At 53.4% G+C, this 13322-nt stretch overlaps 1 protein-coding gene across 3 annotated transcripts in view; it reads left to right on the plus strand.

Moving 5' to 3' along the window:
- Window positions 1-13322, plus strand: part of LOC119459390 (serine-rich adhesin for platelets-like) — a 299849-nt gene that overhangs the window by 267049 nt on the left and 19478 nt on the right. For all 3 annotated transcript variants that reach the window (XM_049671415.1, XM_037721183.2, XM_049671416.1), the window contains exons 16-17: window positions 36-143; window positions 1927-2027. In XM_049671415.1, coding sequence (XP_049527372.1) covers window positions 36-143; window positions 1927-2027 — 209 coding nt within the window. The remainder of the gene's footprint in view (window positions 1-35; window positions 144-1926; window positions 2028-13322) is intronic.

Raw genomic sequence — 13322 nt, forward strand, 5'->3', positions numbered from 1 at the left:
TGATGGGGTCTCATCTGTCTCCTGCATACTCGCAGTCTCTGGTGACGGTGCAGAACATGACTCCAGCTGTGGTGTTCCTTGTCAGCCTCCTGCGTGGCCTAGAAGAGCTGCACCTGGGTGACTGCATCAACTGGTCTGAAATGGTGGGGGCTCGAAAGAATAATATCCTTCTTAGCATGCTCCAGAGGAATTGCTTGAGTCACTTCACTTTATTACCTTAAGGACCTTGTTCGATGGGAGATACTCGGGATGTTAAAGTAGTCGCCCGTGTATTCCACGAAAGGCCATGGGAACTAAATACACTACAATTGTTTCCACTGGGACGTCTGCGATCATGTAAGCAGAGAGAGAAGGGGGTTACGATGGCAAGAAAAGAAAACAAGTTTGCATTTGTTCAAGGTAACTTGGCAAAGCTTGCACGCCTGTTATCAAGGTTATTCTGGAGAGATGTTTGAAAAGGCAATGTTAGCCGCATTACGGTAAATTGGATAGTCACCAGCAAACATACGAATAGGACAGGATTCATGCAGCGTTTAGGCACAAACGCGGTTCCAAAACTGAGGCCTAAAGGACGCCTGATGTAGCAGGAAGGAGTTTGGACAAGTGGTTATTAACAAAGGCGGACTGGGAACAATAAGTAACTTTTTTATCCATTTTGCTATGTGAGAGTTCAATCGAGATAATTTCAGTAATAAGTGGTGATGTGGAACTGTATCAAAAGCTTTAGAGTAGTCTAGAAAGATAGCATCAGTTAGAAGGTTATTATCAAGATGCAAGTCATGAAGGAAGACTACTAGTTGTGTTTCACATGAAAGTCTCTTCGTGTTGAGAAGGTGGAAGAAGTTTACCGAGTCTACTGTTTCTTCATTCTTTTTTACATAACGAGGTGACTGTCTAGTACTGGTACCTTGTTCTCATTGAATGTAATTGATAACCATCAATTACAATGCCAGTGAGTATTTGTGTATGATGTCTGAAAAACTCGTTTTCTTTTTCTCAAGACATAATTTTCTGTAATTTATTATGGTAATGCTTCATTATTAAAATTTTTTTTAGATAAAATTTAGGTCTCATCCTTTTGGCTTTACTCTCTGTACTAGTTGAGCGTCATTTTAACGAGCATGTGTGCCATCATGCTGAAAAGTTTATGTATTCTTCAAATGCACCAATGGTAGTGGGTATGAAGGTCTAGAGTGATGAATGCTTTCAGCAGGAAGGTGGTTCCAGTCCTTCACGGTTAAAATGAGTAGGATCGTACGAATATTCATTTTTCAGACTGAAGCAAAAACAAATGAATAGCTCCTGAAAAAATTAACAGCCTTTTTATTCTTTAATGTAAAGCAGGGTTCACATTCTAGTATTCGCAGCATGAGCAAGCTTCTGCTAAAACATGGCACATTAGGAAGCATGTCTTATTAAGAACACGAATGAAGCACTAGGAACATGCAAGCACTTTGCATAGTTAGGACTCCTTGCAGCGTCTGCACATTGTCAGAGCGATGTGTTTAGAGGCAGTTTCGTGAGCCTGTTAGCATCTGTGCAGAGACTCAATTGCAAATGCCTGTCATCTGCAGCAGATGAACTCGTGGTCATAACAATAGCAACCACCGATGGTGACCACGCAGTCCTGAATGCACAAGAACACTATAGTATTAGGTACGGTACTGAACGCAAAAATAAACAAGTTCAAAGCACTCTTGTCATTCGGAGATGGCTTTCTGCTTAATATGGTGATGTGGACTTTGTTGCTTCATTTCGGCTAGCACTGCCAATGCTGCTTTTATTTGCTCCGTGCTCTGCGTGCTAGGGGCAGTTGTTAGAATTCACCAGTGCATGGCCTGTGAATGAGCAGGTGCCACCAAAGAATGCATACACTACTGGATTGATGTGTTGTTGACAAGCGGTGCCATGTTTTCTTTGCTGCAGTCATTTGTCAACATTGGGAGGCTGAAGCAACTTCGCCGGCTGACGCTTGAGCGTGGTCAGGACAACGATGGTTTCCGATCGATGCTGCTGAGGTTGGACAAGTGAGCATCTGCTTTTGCAACATATTGTCATGCACACAAGAATGGCACAAGGAAACTGGTTTCTCAGCACACACAAAAAAATGTCCAGCGCAATCGCTCTATCACATTAGCTAATCAGGAAGCTAGCAGATTGCAGGCTAGTGTCGGTCATATCACGGCAATAAATTAGCCCAACAAATAATTTTCACACACTCGTTTCATTTCATTTTGGCAGGGTTTGTATGTACTCCGAGGATTGCCAGCCAATCAAGCCCTTTATAAACCTTGTCGCATAGGGCAAAAAGAAAAGAAAGACAGGTCTTGCAAAACTTTGGTGCAGCTCCTTTCTTGCAGTAGGGTGTAGCTCTTACATTGAGTTGGAGGAGGATTAGGGCTCCTTCAGTTAGGCCACGCTAAAGACGCCTCGAAACGCTGAAAGGACAGCACTGGTGTCAAAGGAGCAGCTGCTTCCTGATCCAGCCCCTTACTGCACAGACACGTTGAGCACCAATCACTCAGCTGGTAAATGAAATTACGTAAGCAGAGTACAGTAAAAGCTTGCTAATTTGACCCTCGTTAATTTGGAAAATCGGTTAATTTGGCCACGTCCTTTGGTCCTGGCAGGCATATGCATAATTTAATGCAATGAAACTCGTTAATTTGGACGTATTTGGCCGCACATCAGTTAATTCGGACAACTTGGAGTTCGGCGAGCGCGGAACGGCGCAAACGAGCCATAACGGCATTAGCGTTCACCGAAACGAAGCGACGGAGTTAGCATCGCCATAGCCATCTGTGGAAATCGTACGGGAATGGCAGCAACGCCAGAACGCTTTGTGCCTATTTGAGCCTTTAAAGCTTTTATTCTTGCGTTTGCCGGCACGCATAGCACCGCGTTGGCCGCATACCTTCAAAACTGCGTAGTCGCTATCCGTGATTGCGTTGATAGCAGTTGCAGCAAACGGTAGTTTCGTTTTGACTTGGTGCGTGCGTCGGCCACGCAACTTCAGAACCGCAAGGTCGCCGTGCATGATCAGGTTGACAGCGGCCGTGGTTGCATCAAACAATAGTTTCGTTTTTACTCAGTGCAAAGCTGTCGAGGATGAAAAGCACCGGCGACCTTGGCGAAAAAATGATCGGGACGCTAGTGAAAAGCGCGTCTCAGATGAAGACGCGCGCCGTGGCCGTGCTGTGAAGGAAGTCGCAAGGCCCTCGCCGCTGCAAACTCTAATCAGCCACGAGATGACGAGAATTGCAGCTTCCACATTGCGTTTGTGCAAAATAGAAACACAATTTGCTGTTTCATACTGTAAATAAGATCGTGTTGATGCATTTGTTAATTGTTTTCTTGATACCCCCAATAATTCGACATTCGGTTAATTCGGACATTTTTTTCCCTCCCGTGAAATCTGAATTAACGAGCTTTTACTGTATTTGGTTTTATCAAGGAACTTTTGACCACCTTTTCGTTACAGGCCACAGCATTTCCCTAGCACTGACAGTTTTTTAGCCCCTTCCATGGCTTGAACAAGCTGGGTTTGTCCATGCGTTTCTGGTAACAAAAGCCAGGGATGTTCGTCAATGCTACTTTTCATTTTCTAGCAGTGCTCCGAACAAGCTGTCTCTCCATCTTAGTGCTTCTTGTAGATCGCAGCACAAGCGGGAGAGAGTTTATTCTTGTGGAGGACGAGTTGGTAACTGAGGTCTTCAAAAGTGGTGCCACCAGCAGCTTCGTTAGTTTCTTTGCAGAAAGGAAAGCTGGCTTCAGCGATGAATTGGGTAATTCTGAAAATGGTGAAGAAATGGTGAAAAAGAGTGAAGATTCTCAGTGCACTCAGGTAGTCTTATGAGAGAGTATTGCACGGTATATGGTAGAGTGCTATCGAGTTTCATAGGCACCAATAACTCAGTTGACGGAAGACGCGCAAACAGAGGCTCCCGTGCCTCGGCGTACGGCCGTGCGAATCAGCCGAGATCGTAGCTCGGTAGACATAGCTGACTGCAATTAGTCAAAATGGCGCAAACACGAAGAATCCGGTTCGAAGCACAGCATTCACTCCGTCCGGTGGCCCGCGGAAAAGGGGGAAAAGCACAAAAGCAACAAAAGCGCCACCGCTTCGAACTCTTCGCGCCCAGTCGCGGCCTCCCCACTGTCCGGCGCCGCGTCCCCGTCCTCCGCACCAAAAGAGAAAGGCAGAAAGCGCGTGACTGCACGCTGTTATCTTTCACAGCTGTCGGTGGGGCGGCGTTTATTCGTATCAACCGACGCGGGTCGAAAATCGATTTGTAACAACTGTTCTCTAGCACGTTGCAAAGTAATGGGGCTCAGCTGGGACCACAGAAAAATTCGTATCATCTGGAAATTCGTATTAGCCGTGATCGTATCATCGAGATTCCACTGTACCTACGTGCGAGCTCTTTCTGCCGATGGCATATGTGCCTCGCAATTCGCTCATTAGCAGAAGCTGCATTGCCCCGGCTGGAGCTTACTGCTTGTTTCAGCGTAGCACGGCCAGCTGATTACGTAAGAACAGTGCCACTCCTTAAGACTGTGCCCACTTATTTCTGGACCAACTCTCTTGTCGCTCTACAATGGATCCATGCCAAGGACCATAATCGGGATCCCTTCATCAGCAACCGCGTAAATGAAATTTACAGGCTTACCAATCCTGATGAGTCGACGCACTGCAGCAGCCTCAATAATCCTGCCGATCTACTTACCTGCGGTGTATCTACAAGGATGCTGTTGGAGTCAGACAAGTGGTGGCATAGACCTTCTTGGCTTTCAACTCCTGGGCAAGTCCCAAGTTTCAAGCATGACGAAAGCCTAGAGGAAATAATCGACGCTGAGCCCTTGCGTGAACCAGCAACAGTGGTTTGTTCATTTACCACTCCTTCAAGGAATGCAATTGTTCGTGTGGAACATTCTAGCTCTCTTAATCAGCTCTTACGTGTTACCGCTATCCTGCAGCGGTTCGTTAACAATGCGTTGAAAAGAAGCCATGTTTGTAGTGGACCGCTTACAACTTGGGAGATACAGCACACCGAGCGTTACTAGCTTCGAGTAGTGCAAGAGCTTTCAGAGCTGAAATCCAATTCCTCCTGGAACACAAACGGCTGCCATCGACAGCTTCTGTCCTTCGTCTGGCTCCATTTCTGGACCAAGAAGAATTATTACGAGTGGAGGGGGCAGCTCAACCTGCTCAACGCCAGTACCGATATTCGGCATCCCATCCTTTTGCCTGCCGAACACAAGTTCACATCGGTACTCGTTGAAGCAGCACATGCACGTACTCTTCATGGTGGTCTCGAGCTCACGTCAACAGAACTTCGAGAACGATTCTGGGTGCTAAAGGGACGGAAAACTGTAAAAACTGTCATTTCCCAATGTTTACCTTGTAGAAAGCTGTAGTTGACGGCAGGGTCTGCCCCTGTGGCAGCATTACCACCACAGCGAATAACAGAAGCTCAAGCATTTCCCGTTGTCGGCATTGGCTATTTGGGCCCCTTCATGCCCGCACCACCGGGGACTCGAACAAGGCCAACTTACAGTATAGACCACTTATAACAGTAACCGTTTTTAGTGTAGAACTGGCTACAATGCGGCCTTTTCTGACTCCCGTTTACCCTCCCATAGAACTCCATGTATATGCATACTGCTTACAGTGCAGCCGCGTGAGACGAATTACCGGTTATAATGTAGCTTCCACACGAAAATCTCACCGACTAGTGCGCATCGAGCACACTTCTCAATAAGGTGCGTGCTCACGGCCGGCGTATGCATTGTTCAATGCAATCAAACTCTCGTTAATTCGGACTTATTTGGCTGCACATCGGTTAACTCGGACTACTTTCGGAGCGCCACAAATGTGCGACGCAAAAGAGCAAGAACGGCACCAGCATCCATCTCTCGTAATGCGCTGCAACCGCCGCCGGCACTTAGCCACACGGTGAAGCCAGATTACAGGAGATGCGTGAGAGTCGCGCATCCCTACACGGTCATTTTTGCTGTGCAGCGTTTCTGCTAGTATGTGTATGGACGCCCATTCACAATCGTCACAGATCACCATTCGTTGTGCTGGCTCGTCAAACTTCGTGATCGCTCTGGTCGACTCGCGCGCTGGGCTATCCAGGTGTACAACTTCACAGTTTCATACAAGAGTGGTCGCCGACACGCTGATGCTTGTATCGATCGGGTCTGGTATCAGGCCTGGTTCAGCATCCATGTCAGGACAACAGTGAACGGTTATGTTTATTGCGCTCGGTATTTTATACCAGAGCGAGGGTAAAGGGGGTTAATGGAAATAGAGGGCAAGGAAAGCCACATGTAGTTCCAGCTTGTGCTCGTTGAACTGATACGATACATCTTCCCCTTCAACGTCGTCGGTTTGTCTGCTGGAAGTTTTGATCGTATCCCAGACGTTCAGGAGGACAATGCAGCGACTTTCGTTGTGGCAGAAGTGGTTGCGAAGGTGGCTGTGTACAACTTGCCACTGGCCCACTTGACGAGTCGGATGTGCAAGATTCTATGGAGGCCGGAACCTGGTCTTCATCATAATCCTCTTCGTCCTCAAAAGGTTCGCTCGTTGCCAAGAGGTGCTGCCGATTACAGCGTACGGTTCTGTGTTTCCACATAAAAGGAACGTGTTCCGGCTCATCCGAACACCTTGGCTTTTCATGCCAATGCCGTCCTCTTTATGCGCACGACATCGTGGCTCTTGAGGCCGGGAAGTACACGTCTGTTGTGCTTGCCCTGCGTGTGCTTTCTCACTCGCGTGGCAGCAAGGGGTCCGAAGTCCGGTATGGGCGTGCGCAGACGTCTTCCTTGCAGCACCTCCCCTGATGACCGGCCATCCTCCAGTGGACTTGTTCTGTAATTTAGGGCGCCAAGCCAAAAGTTTTCATTCGGCTCCTTTGTCTTTTTTAGAATGCGCTTAGTTATCTATACACATTTCTCGGCAACACCGTTTGACTGAGGGTACTCTGGGCTGGATGTGATATGTTTGAAATCATACTATGAGCAAATAGCGCAAATTCATGGCTGGCAAATTGTGGGCCATTATCTGTGCAAGTTTCAATTGGTATACCATAACGGGAAAATGTTGCTCCCAATTTTTGTATCACGGAACTGGCTGTGGTATTGGCAATAGTTCCACGTCCGGGAAGTTCGACATTGAGTCATAGGCACACAGATAATGTTGGCCGCCGTACTGAAACAAATCAACACCAACACTGTACTGGTACAGTACAGTGTTATGTGGGTGTTGGGCGCAAGATAAGTAGTTCTGACTGCTGCTTATACACATAAGTCTGGCATACTGGATGGACACTTGTGGATTAGCATTTCAATATCGGCATTTAGGTTTGGCTAGTATACCAACTGTATTGCTAGAGCTTTGCATTTTCCAATACCGAGATGCCCTGCATGAATGCGCTTTAATATTTCCAAGCGCAATGTACTTGGCACTATCACCTTCGTTCCTTTCAAAAGGATTCCTTTTACCACAGAGAGCTCGGAAGCAACAGGCTTTAGCGGACCTTCCGCAGCACACCCCGGCGCAAGCTTTTGTAGTACCTGGTTGAGATATATGTCACGCTCGGTCTCACTTGCAAGCCCTGAAGCGGTTCTTTCACTTACGAATGCCGATACTACAGTGACTCCGTCAATTTCGACGTCACTTGTGGGCGAGGCTGTGTCATCTTGAGAAGCAGGTGCCCGGGAAACCATGTCTGCCATGTGGGGATCGAGGTGCCTTCCCGCGCCTCGTCCCCCAGCTCGCGCGTGGCGCTTAGCTCGATCCCCGGGAACCGCCGCCGTAACGGCAACATGGCGGACATGGCGAGCGCGCCGGACTTACTTTCCCGCGCAAACCGTGCTTCTCCCCCCCCCCCCCGGGATTGGACTTGCCCCGCGAGACACGTCACCGGGACGCGCACTGATTGGCCTCCCGCGCGGCGGCCCCCGGGCACCCTCTCCACCCGAGCTCTCGTCCGCTGAGCGCTTCCTCGCCGCGGCAGAGAGAGGCTCACAGGCTCGCAACGAGGTGGTTACATGAGACCTTTGTTCTCGCGACTCCTCGTTATCGCGCTTGGCGGACCGCTACCCGGTTAGCCCTAGCGCAGCGGGCGCGCGTACTCGATCGGTCTTGCGGCGAGCCTTGGCCCGTAAGCGCCGTGACTGTAGCACTGAGCTGTACCTTGGGTGAATAAACCCGTGTTTGTTGGCGATCTGACTCCGGAGCCTTCTCTGCGCCGTGTCGGAGAGTCGACGAACCCTGCCGTAGCGCCTTTGTGCGTTGCGGAGTGGAGGAGTGTCGTGCCCTTTCCTGACCGTCGCTCGTAGGGTAAGCCTTGTGCAAACCCATCTCCACATAACTGGCGCCCAACGTGGTTTCGGCATGGCATCAGAGCAGGCCCCTTCACGGCCCTCGTTCCTGCCTCAGCCCCTGGCTGCGGACTTATCGTCCTTCGGAGCGAACGACACCGATAGCACGAGGTAGGTTCGCCTTCGCGACCCTCTGCTTTCGGCCACCGGGAGCGATCCCTTCCTTGGAGCGCCCTAGGTGATGTCGACAGCTCGGATGTGTACGCTAGTCCTATATAGCCACGCCAGTTACGGGTTTTATCAACTGTTTGAGACGCGGGGGGGGCAGGTGCCTACTAGCCCCTCCGGCGTGCTGTCTCCGCTCGCTGGCCTTTGTCCCGAGCTCAGTTGCGCCCAACGTGCCGCATCGGAGCCACCCCGCTTAGATGCTCGCACGAATACGCTCGCCGGCCTCCCTTTGTCCCGAGCGTCGTTCGCCGCGCCATGTGCCGCATCGGAGCCACCCTGCTTAGATGCCGGTACGAATACGCTCGCCGGCCTCCCATTGTCCCGAGCGCCGTTCGTCGCGCCATGTGCCGCATCGGAGCAACCCTGCTTAGATGCTCGCACGAATACGCTCGCCGGCCTCCCTTTGTCCCGAGCGTCATTCGCCGCGCCATGTGCCGCATCGGAGCCACCCTGCTTAGATGCGCGCACGCATACGCTCGCTGGCCCACCTTTGTCCCGAGCGCATTTCTCGGACGAATACGCCGCGGTGCAGCCTTCCCGCTACGCCGTAGGCGCGAGCTCGCTCGCTGGCCTTCCTTTGTCCCGAGCGCAGTTCGGTGTCCCGTGCGCCGCAGCTGAGCCTCCCCGCCTCGCTGTTGGTGCAAATTGCTCGCTGGCCTCTCCTTGCCCCGAGCGCAGCTGGGAAGCAATGTCGAGCGCGAGCCACCCCGCTCAGCCGACAAAGTCGCCGCGTTTTCCGCCTACCGCTTGTCTCACGCGCATCCGAGCGACATTTTCGACGTGCGTGAGTCACCCTGCTCCGCTGTCGATCCGTCTGCCGGTCATGTGAGGCCTCATGCGCCTGTCGGAGCGGCAGCCCAGCTCTTCTCTTTGCCGTTTCCTGGCCCCATTCGGTCGGTCGTGCATTGAGCGGACCACCTGTCCGTTGGTCCTTTTTCCTCTCCGGAAGTTGGCGTTAGCGTACGTGCTGTTTGCCGTGGAGACGTACAATCCGGCTAAAGCGCTTGTGCGAGCCATCGGGCCGCCTCGCGCGCTGGGCGTTGACATGGCAGTGATACCTTGTTCTGCGCTACCGGAAATGGAGTTCAAACGTGGTGGCGGACGCTTTGTCGCGAGCCCCCGTTTCGGCGTTTGATCCTTTGGTCCGCCACTCCCGTGAGCATTCGCACCAAGTCGAAGCCGGAGCCTCAGTCTCCAATGGCTCAAAAGGCGCGAACCTCATGCACTTAGTAGAGACCGGAGCCTGTGTCTCCAATGGCTCGAAAGGCGCGACCCCCGACGGCGAAGCGATCCTCGGATTGCCAGCCCCGGGAGAGGACGTTTACCTGGTGGATCCCGTTACCTCATCGGGTATTGTCTTCAGCAGGCAAGAGCTGCTAAAGGCTCAGCAGAGCGATCCATTTTGTAAATAGCAATCGTTGACGGGCTCAAAGAGCCGAGCTCCCAAGAGGAGCGGGGCGGCAAAGCCGCCGGGCGCACCCGGACAGCTTGTATTGCTGTTGGCGCCGAGTGCCACGCAGCTTGTATTGTTGCGGGCACGTGGGATCCGTATCTGCTTAAGCAGAAGGACCCGTTTTGTAAATAGAAATCGTTGACAGGCTCCAAGAGCCGAGCTCCCAAGAGGAGTGGGGCGGCAAAGCCGCCGGGCGTACCCGGACAGCTAGTATTGCTGCGGGCACGTTGGATACGTATCTGCTTGACGCCGATAAAGCTCTCCTGCGCTATATCCCATCTGAGGAGGCTCCCCAGGAGTCTTTCAAGGTGGTGATACCCCGCAGTCTAAGGAAAGCCACCCTGAGCTATTTCCACGACTCGCGGGTGGCCGGACATGCGAGTGGCCTTAAGACCTTCCAAAAGTTGTGCCGCTCCGCTACCTGGCCAGGCATGAAGCGTGACACTCTTCACTACGCCCGCTCATGCCGCGTGTGCCAATGTGTGAAGCCTCGCGCGGGCAAACCCCCCGGGCTCATGCAGCCAATCGACAGCCAGCTACCCTGGCAAGTCGCGGCCTGTGACATTATGGGACCCTTTCCCAGAAGCCGGCGAGGCTACGTTTTTCTCCTGGCTGTCACAGATCACTTCACGAAATAGGTTGAACTTTTTCCCCTTCGGAAGTTAACGGCACGCGCAATCTGGGACAAGTTGACTGAGGTCTTTAACCGCTTTGGCTTTCCGGCGGAGCTGATAACGGACAACGCGTCCTACTTCACGGCCGAGATGTTCGTGGATGCGTGTGCTGCCTTTGGCATTAAGCACCGCAAGACAACCACGTATCACCCACAGGCCAACCCGACAGAACGGATTAACCGGAACCTTAAGCCCTTGCTCGCGGCCTTTGCCCAGCAACATAGGGATTGGGATGTCTGTCTTAACGAGATAGGCTTCTCCTTGCAGTCCACGGTGAACCGTTCGACGGGGTACACGCCCGCTTTCCTTAACTTCGGGAGAGAGCTGCCAAACCCCATGGACCGCGTTCTGCGGACCGGCAGCAGGGCGTGCGCCACGAAAGCCGGCCTTTCCGGCTACGCGGCGGAACTGCGCTCACGGATGGGCGCGGCCCTTGACCTGGCCCGTTCCAACCTGGCAAAAGCGCGAGCTGGACAAAAAGCCCAGTACGACCGGTCACATAGGGACGTGCACTATGGTGTCGGCGATCTCGTCCTCAGACACAACCATGTCTTGAGTGACGCCGCCAAAGGCATCTCTGCCTCCCTGTCGGCCAAATGGTTGGGCCCGTACCGAGTGGAGACCAAAATGTCCCCTCTGGTATACAAGCTGGCTGACTCCCAAGGGAGACCAGTCGGCGGTCCAGTTCACGTCTCGGACCTCAAACCTTTCGTTGCCCGTAGCAACGACTGGGGAGAGGGGGAGGCGGTCAACGAACCGCAGGCAAACCGTGATACGGCTGGCCCCAGGCCATGCCACCGGTACAACCTACGGAAACGCACCTAGGCAGGTTTTCTCCCACCAGCTGGTAGCCGGACTTTATTCCCTACCACGCCGATGAACGGAGAGACACAGCTACGGTGCGAAGGCGCACGTTGAAGTGGTGACAGGCCCTTTTGGCCTAATATACCCTCTCGTACTCACCCGCCTTATGACGCGCCTAGTCAGCTTTCTCCCCCTAGCAGGTAGCTGGACTTCATTCCCTACCATGCCGGTGAATGGAGAAATGTAGCTACGGTGCAAGGGCGCACATCGAAGCGGTGACAGGCCCATGTGGCCTAATATACCCTCTTATGTGTTGCCCAAGCCTCAGCCTGGCAAACGCCCCTTTTTGGGCTGTCAGCCAGGCGGGCAACTTCCTTGGCACGCCGGCTATGCCGGGGGGCGTTCCTGTCCTTCACCTTGCGTCGTCCAGTCTGCTCCCTGCGCCTGGCTCCACTGTGCCACCAGTATTGCTGACCACGAAGCCGGCTGTCCCTGGCCCTACCATGTCAGCCTGTTGCCGACCTCAAGGCCTGCTGCTCCTGGTCCTTCCACCATGACTGACTCCTGCCTCTGGGGGCCCACGAACCCGTGCCAGCCTTGCCTCCGGCTGCCTAGGCTGCCGCTAATTGTGGCTGGCCCCCAATCAGGCGCTGACCCCTGGCCGAGGAGGGTCACTCCGGCTTCTGCTGCTGACCTGGCTGCCGGTCATCCCGGCCTGCTGTTCCTGCTAGCGTGCAATCCGGGGAGCCCAGTGACTTCTGTGGTGGCTGCTGCGCCAAAATGGCAGCCATGCCTCGCGCTTTCCTGGCTGCTCCAGTCCGGCGGACCTCGAGTGTTGCTGGCTGAACCATGGTGCTGCCCTGCCCCGTCCTTCCTGGGCTGCCGACTCTTCCACCTGGCAGGGGGTCCTTCCAGTGTGTGGAACTTTGGTGGCCAAGGCCAACCCCTGGCTTTGTGTTAAGAGAAGCGACGTCTTCACCTTTCGGACTGCTGGGGCCCCTTTCTCCCTGTCGTGGTCCTGAGGAAGACGACGACACCCTCTTGGACTCTGCCCCATTGGCTTAGCCCTCTTTGGCTGAGTCAACCTTGCCACTTGGCCTCGGTCAGCCACTTTGGAGGCTGGCCTCGGTCTTTAGGAGGGGGGAATGTGGGGATCGAGGTGCCTTCCCGCGCCTCGTCCCCCAGCTCGCGCGTGGCGCTTAGCTCGATCCCCGGGAACCGCCGCCGTAACGGCAACATGGCGGACATGGCGAGCGCGCCGGACTTACTTTCCTGCGCAAACCGTGCTTCTCCCCCCCCCCCCCGGGATTGGACTTGCCCCGCGAGACACGTCACCGGGACGCGCCCTGATTGGCCTCCCGCGCGGCGGCCCCCGGGCACCCTCTCCACCCGAGCTCTCGTCCGCTGAGCGCTTCCTCGCCGCGGCAGAGAGAGGCTCACAGGCTCGCAACGAGGTGGTTACATGAGACCTTTGTTCTCGCGACTCCACGTTATCGCGCTTGGCGGACCGCTACCCGGTTAGCCCTAGCGCAGCGGGCGCGCGTACTCGATCGGTCTTGCGGCGAGCCTTGACCCGTAAGCGCCGTGACTGTAGCACTGAGCTGTACCTTGGGTGAATAAACCCGTGTTTGTTGGCGATCTGACTCCGGAGCCTTCTCTGCGCCGTGTCGGAGAGTCGACGAACCCTGCCGTAGCGCCTTTGTGCGTTGCGGAGTGGAGGAGCGTCGTGCCCTTTCCTGACCGTCGCTCGTAGGGTAAGCCTTGTGCAAACCCATCTCCACAGCCACGACCATCTGTTTCCGGGAACAAAAGTCAAGATATAATCATATTTC

The sequence above is a fragment of the Dermacentor silvarum genome, chromosome 7 (assembly GCF_013339745.2).
Source record: "Dermacentor silvarum isolate Dsil-2018 chromosome 7, BIME_Dsil_1.4, whole genome shotgun sequence".
Taxonomy (NCBI): domain Eukaryota; kingdom Metazoa; phylum Arthropoda; class Arachnida; order Ixodida; family Ixodidae; genus Dermacentor; species Dermacentor silvarum.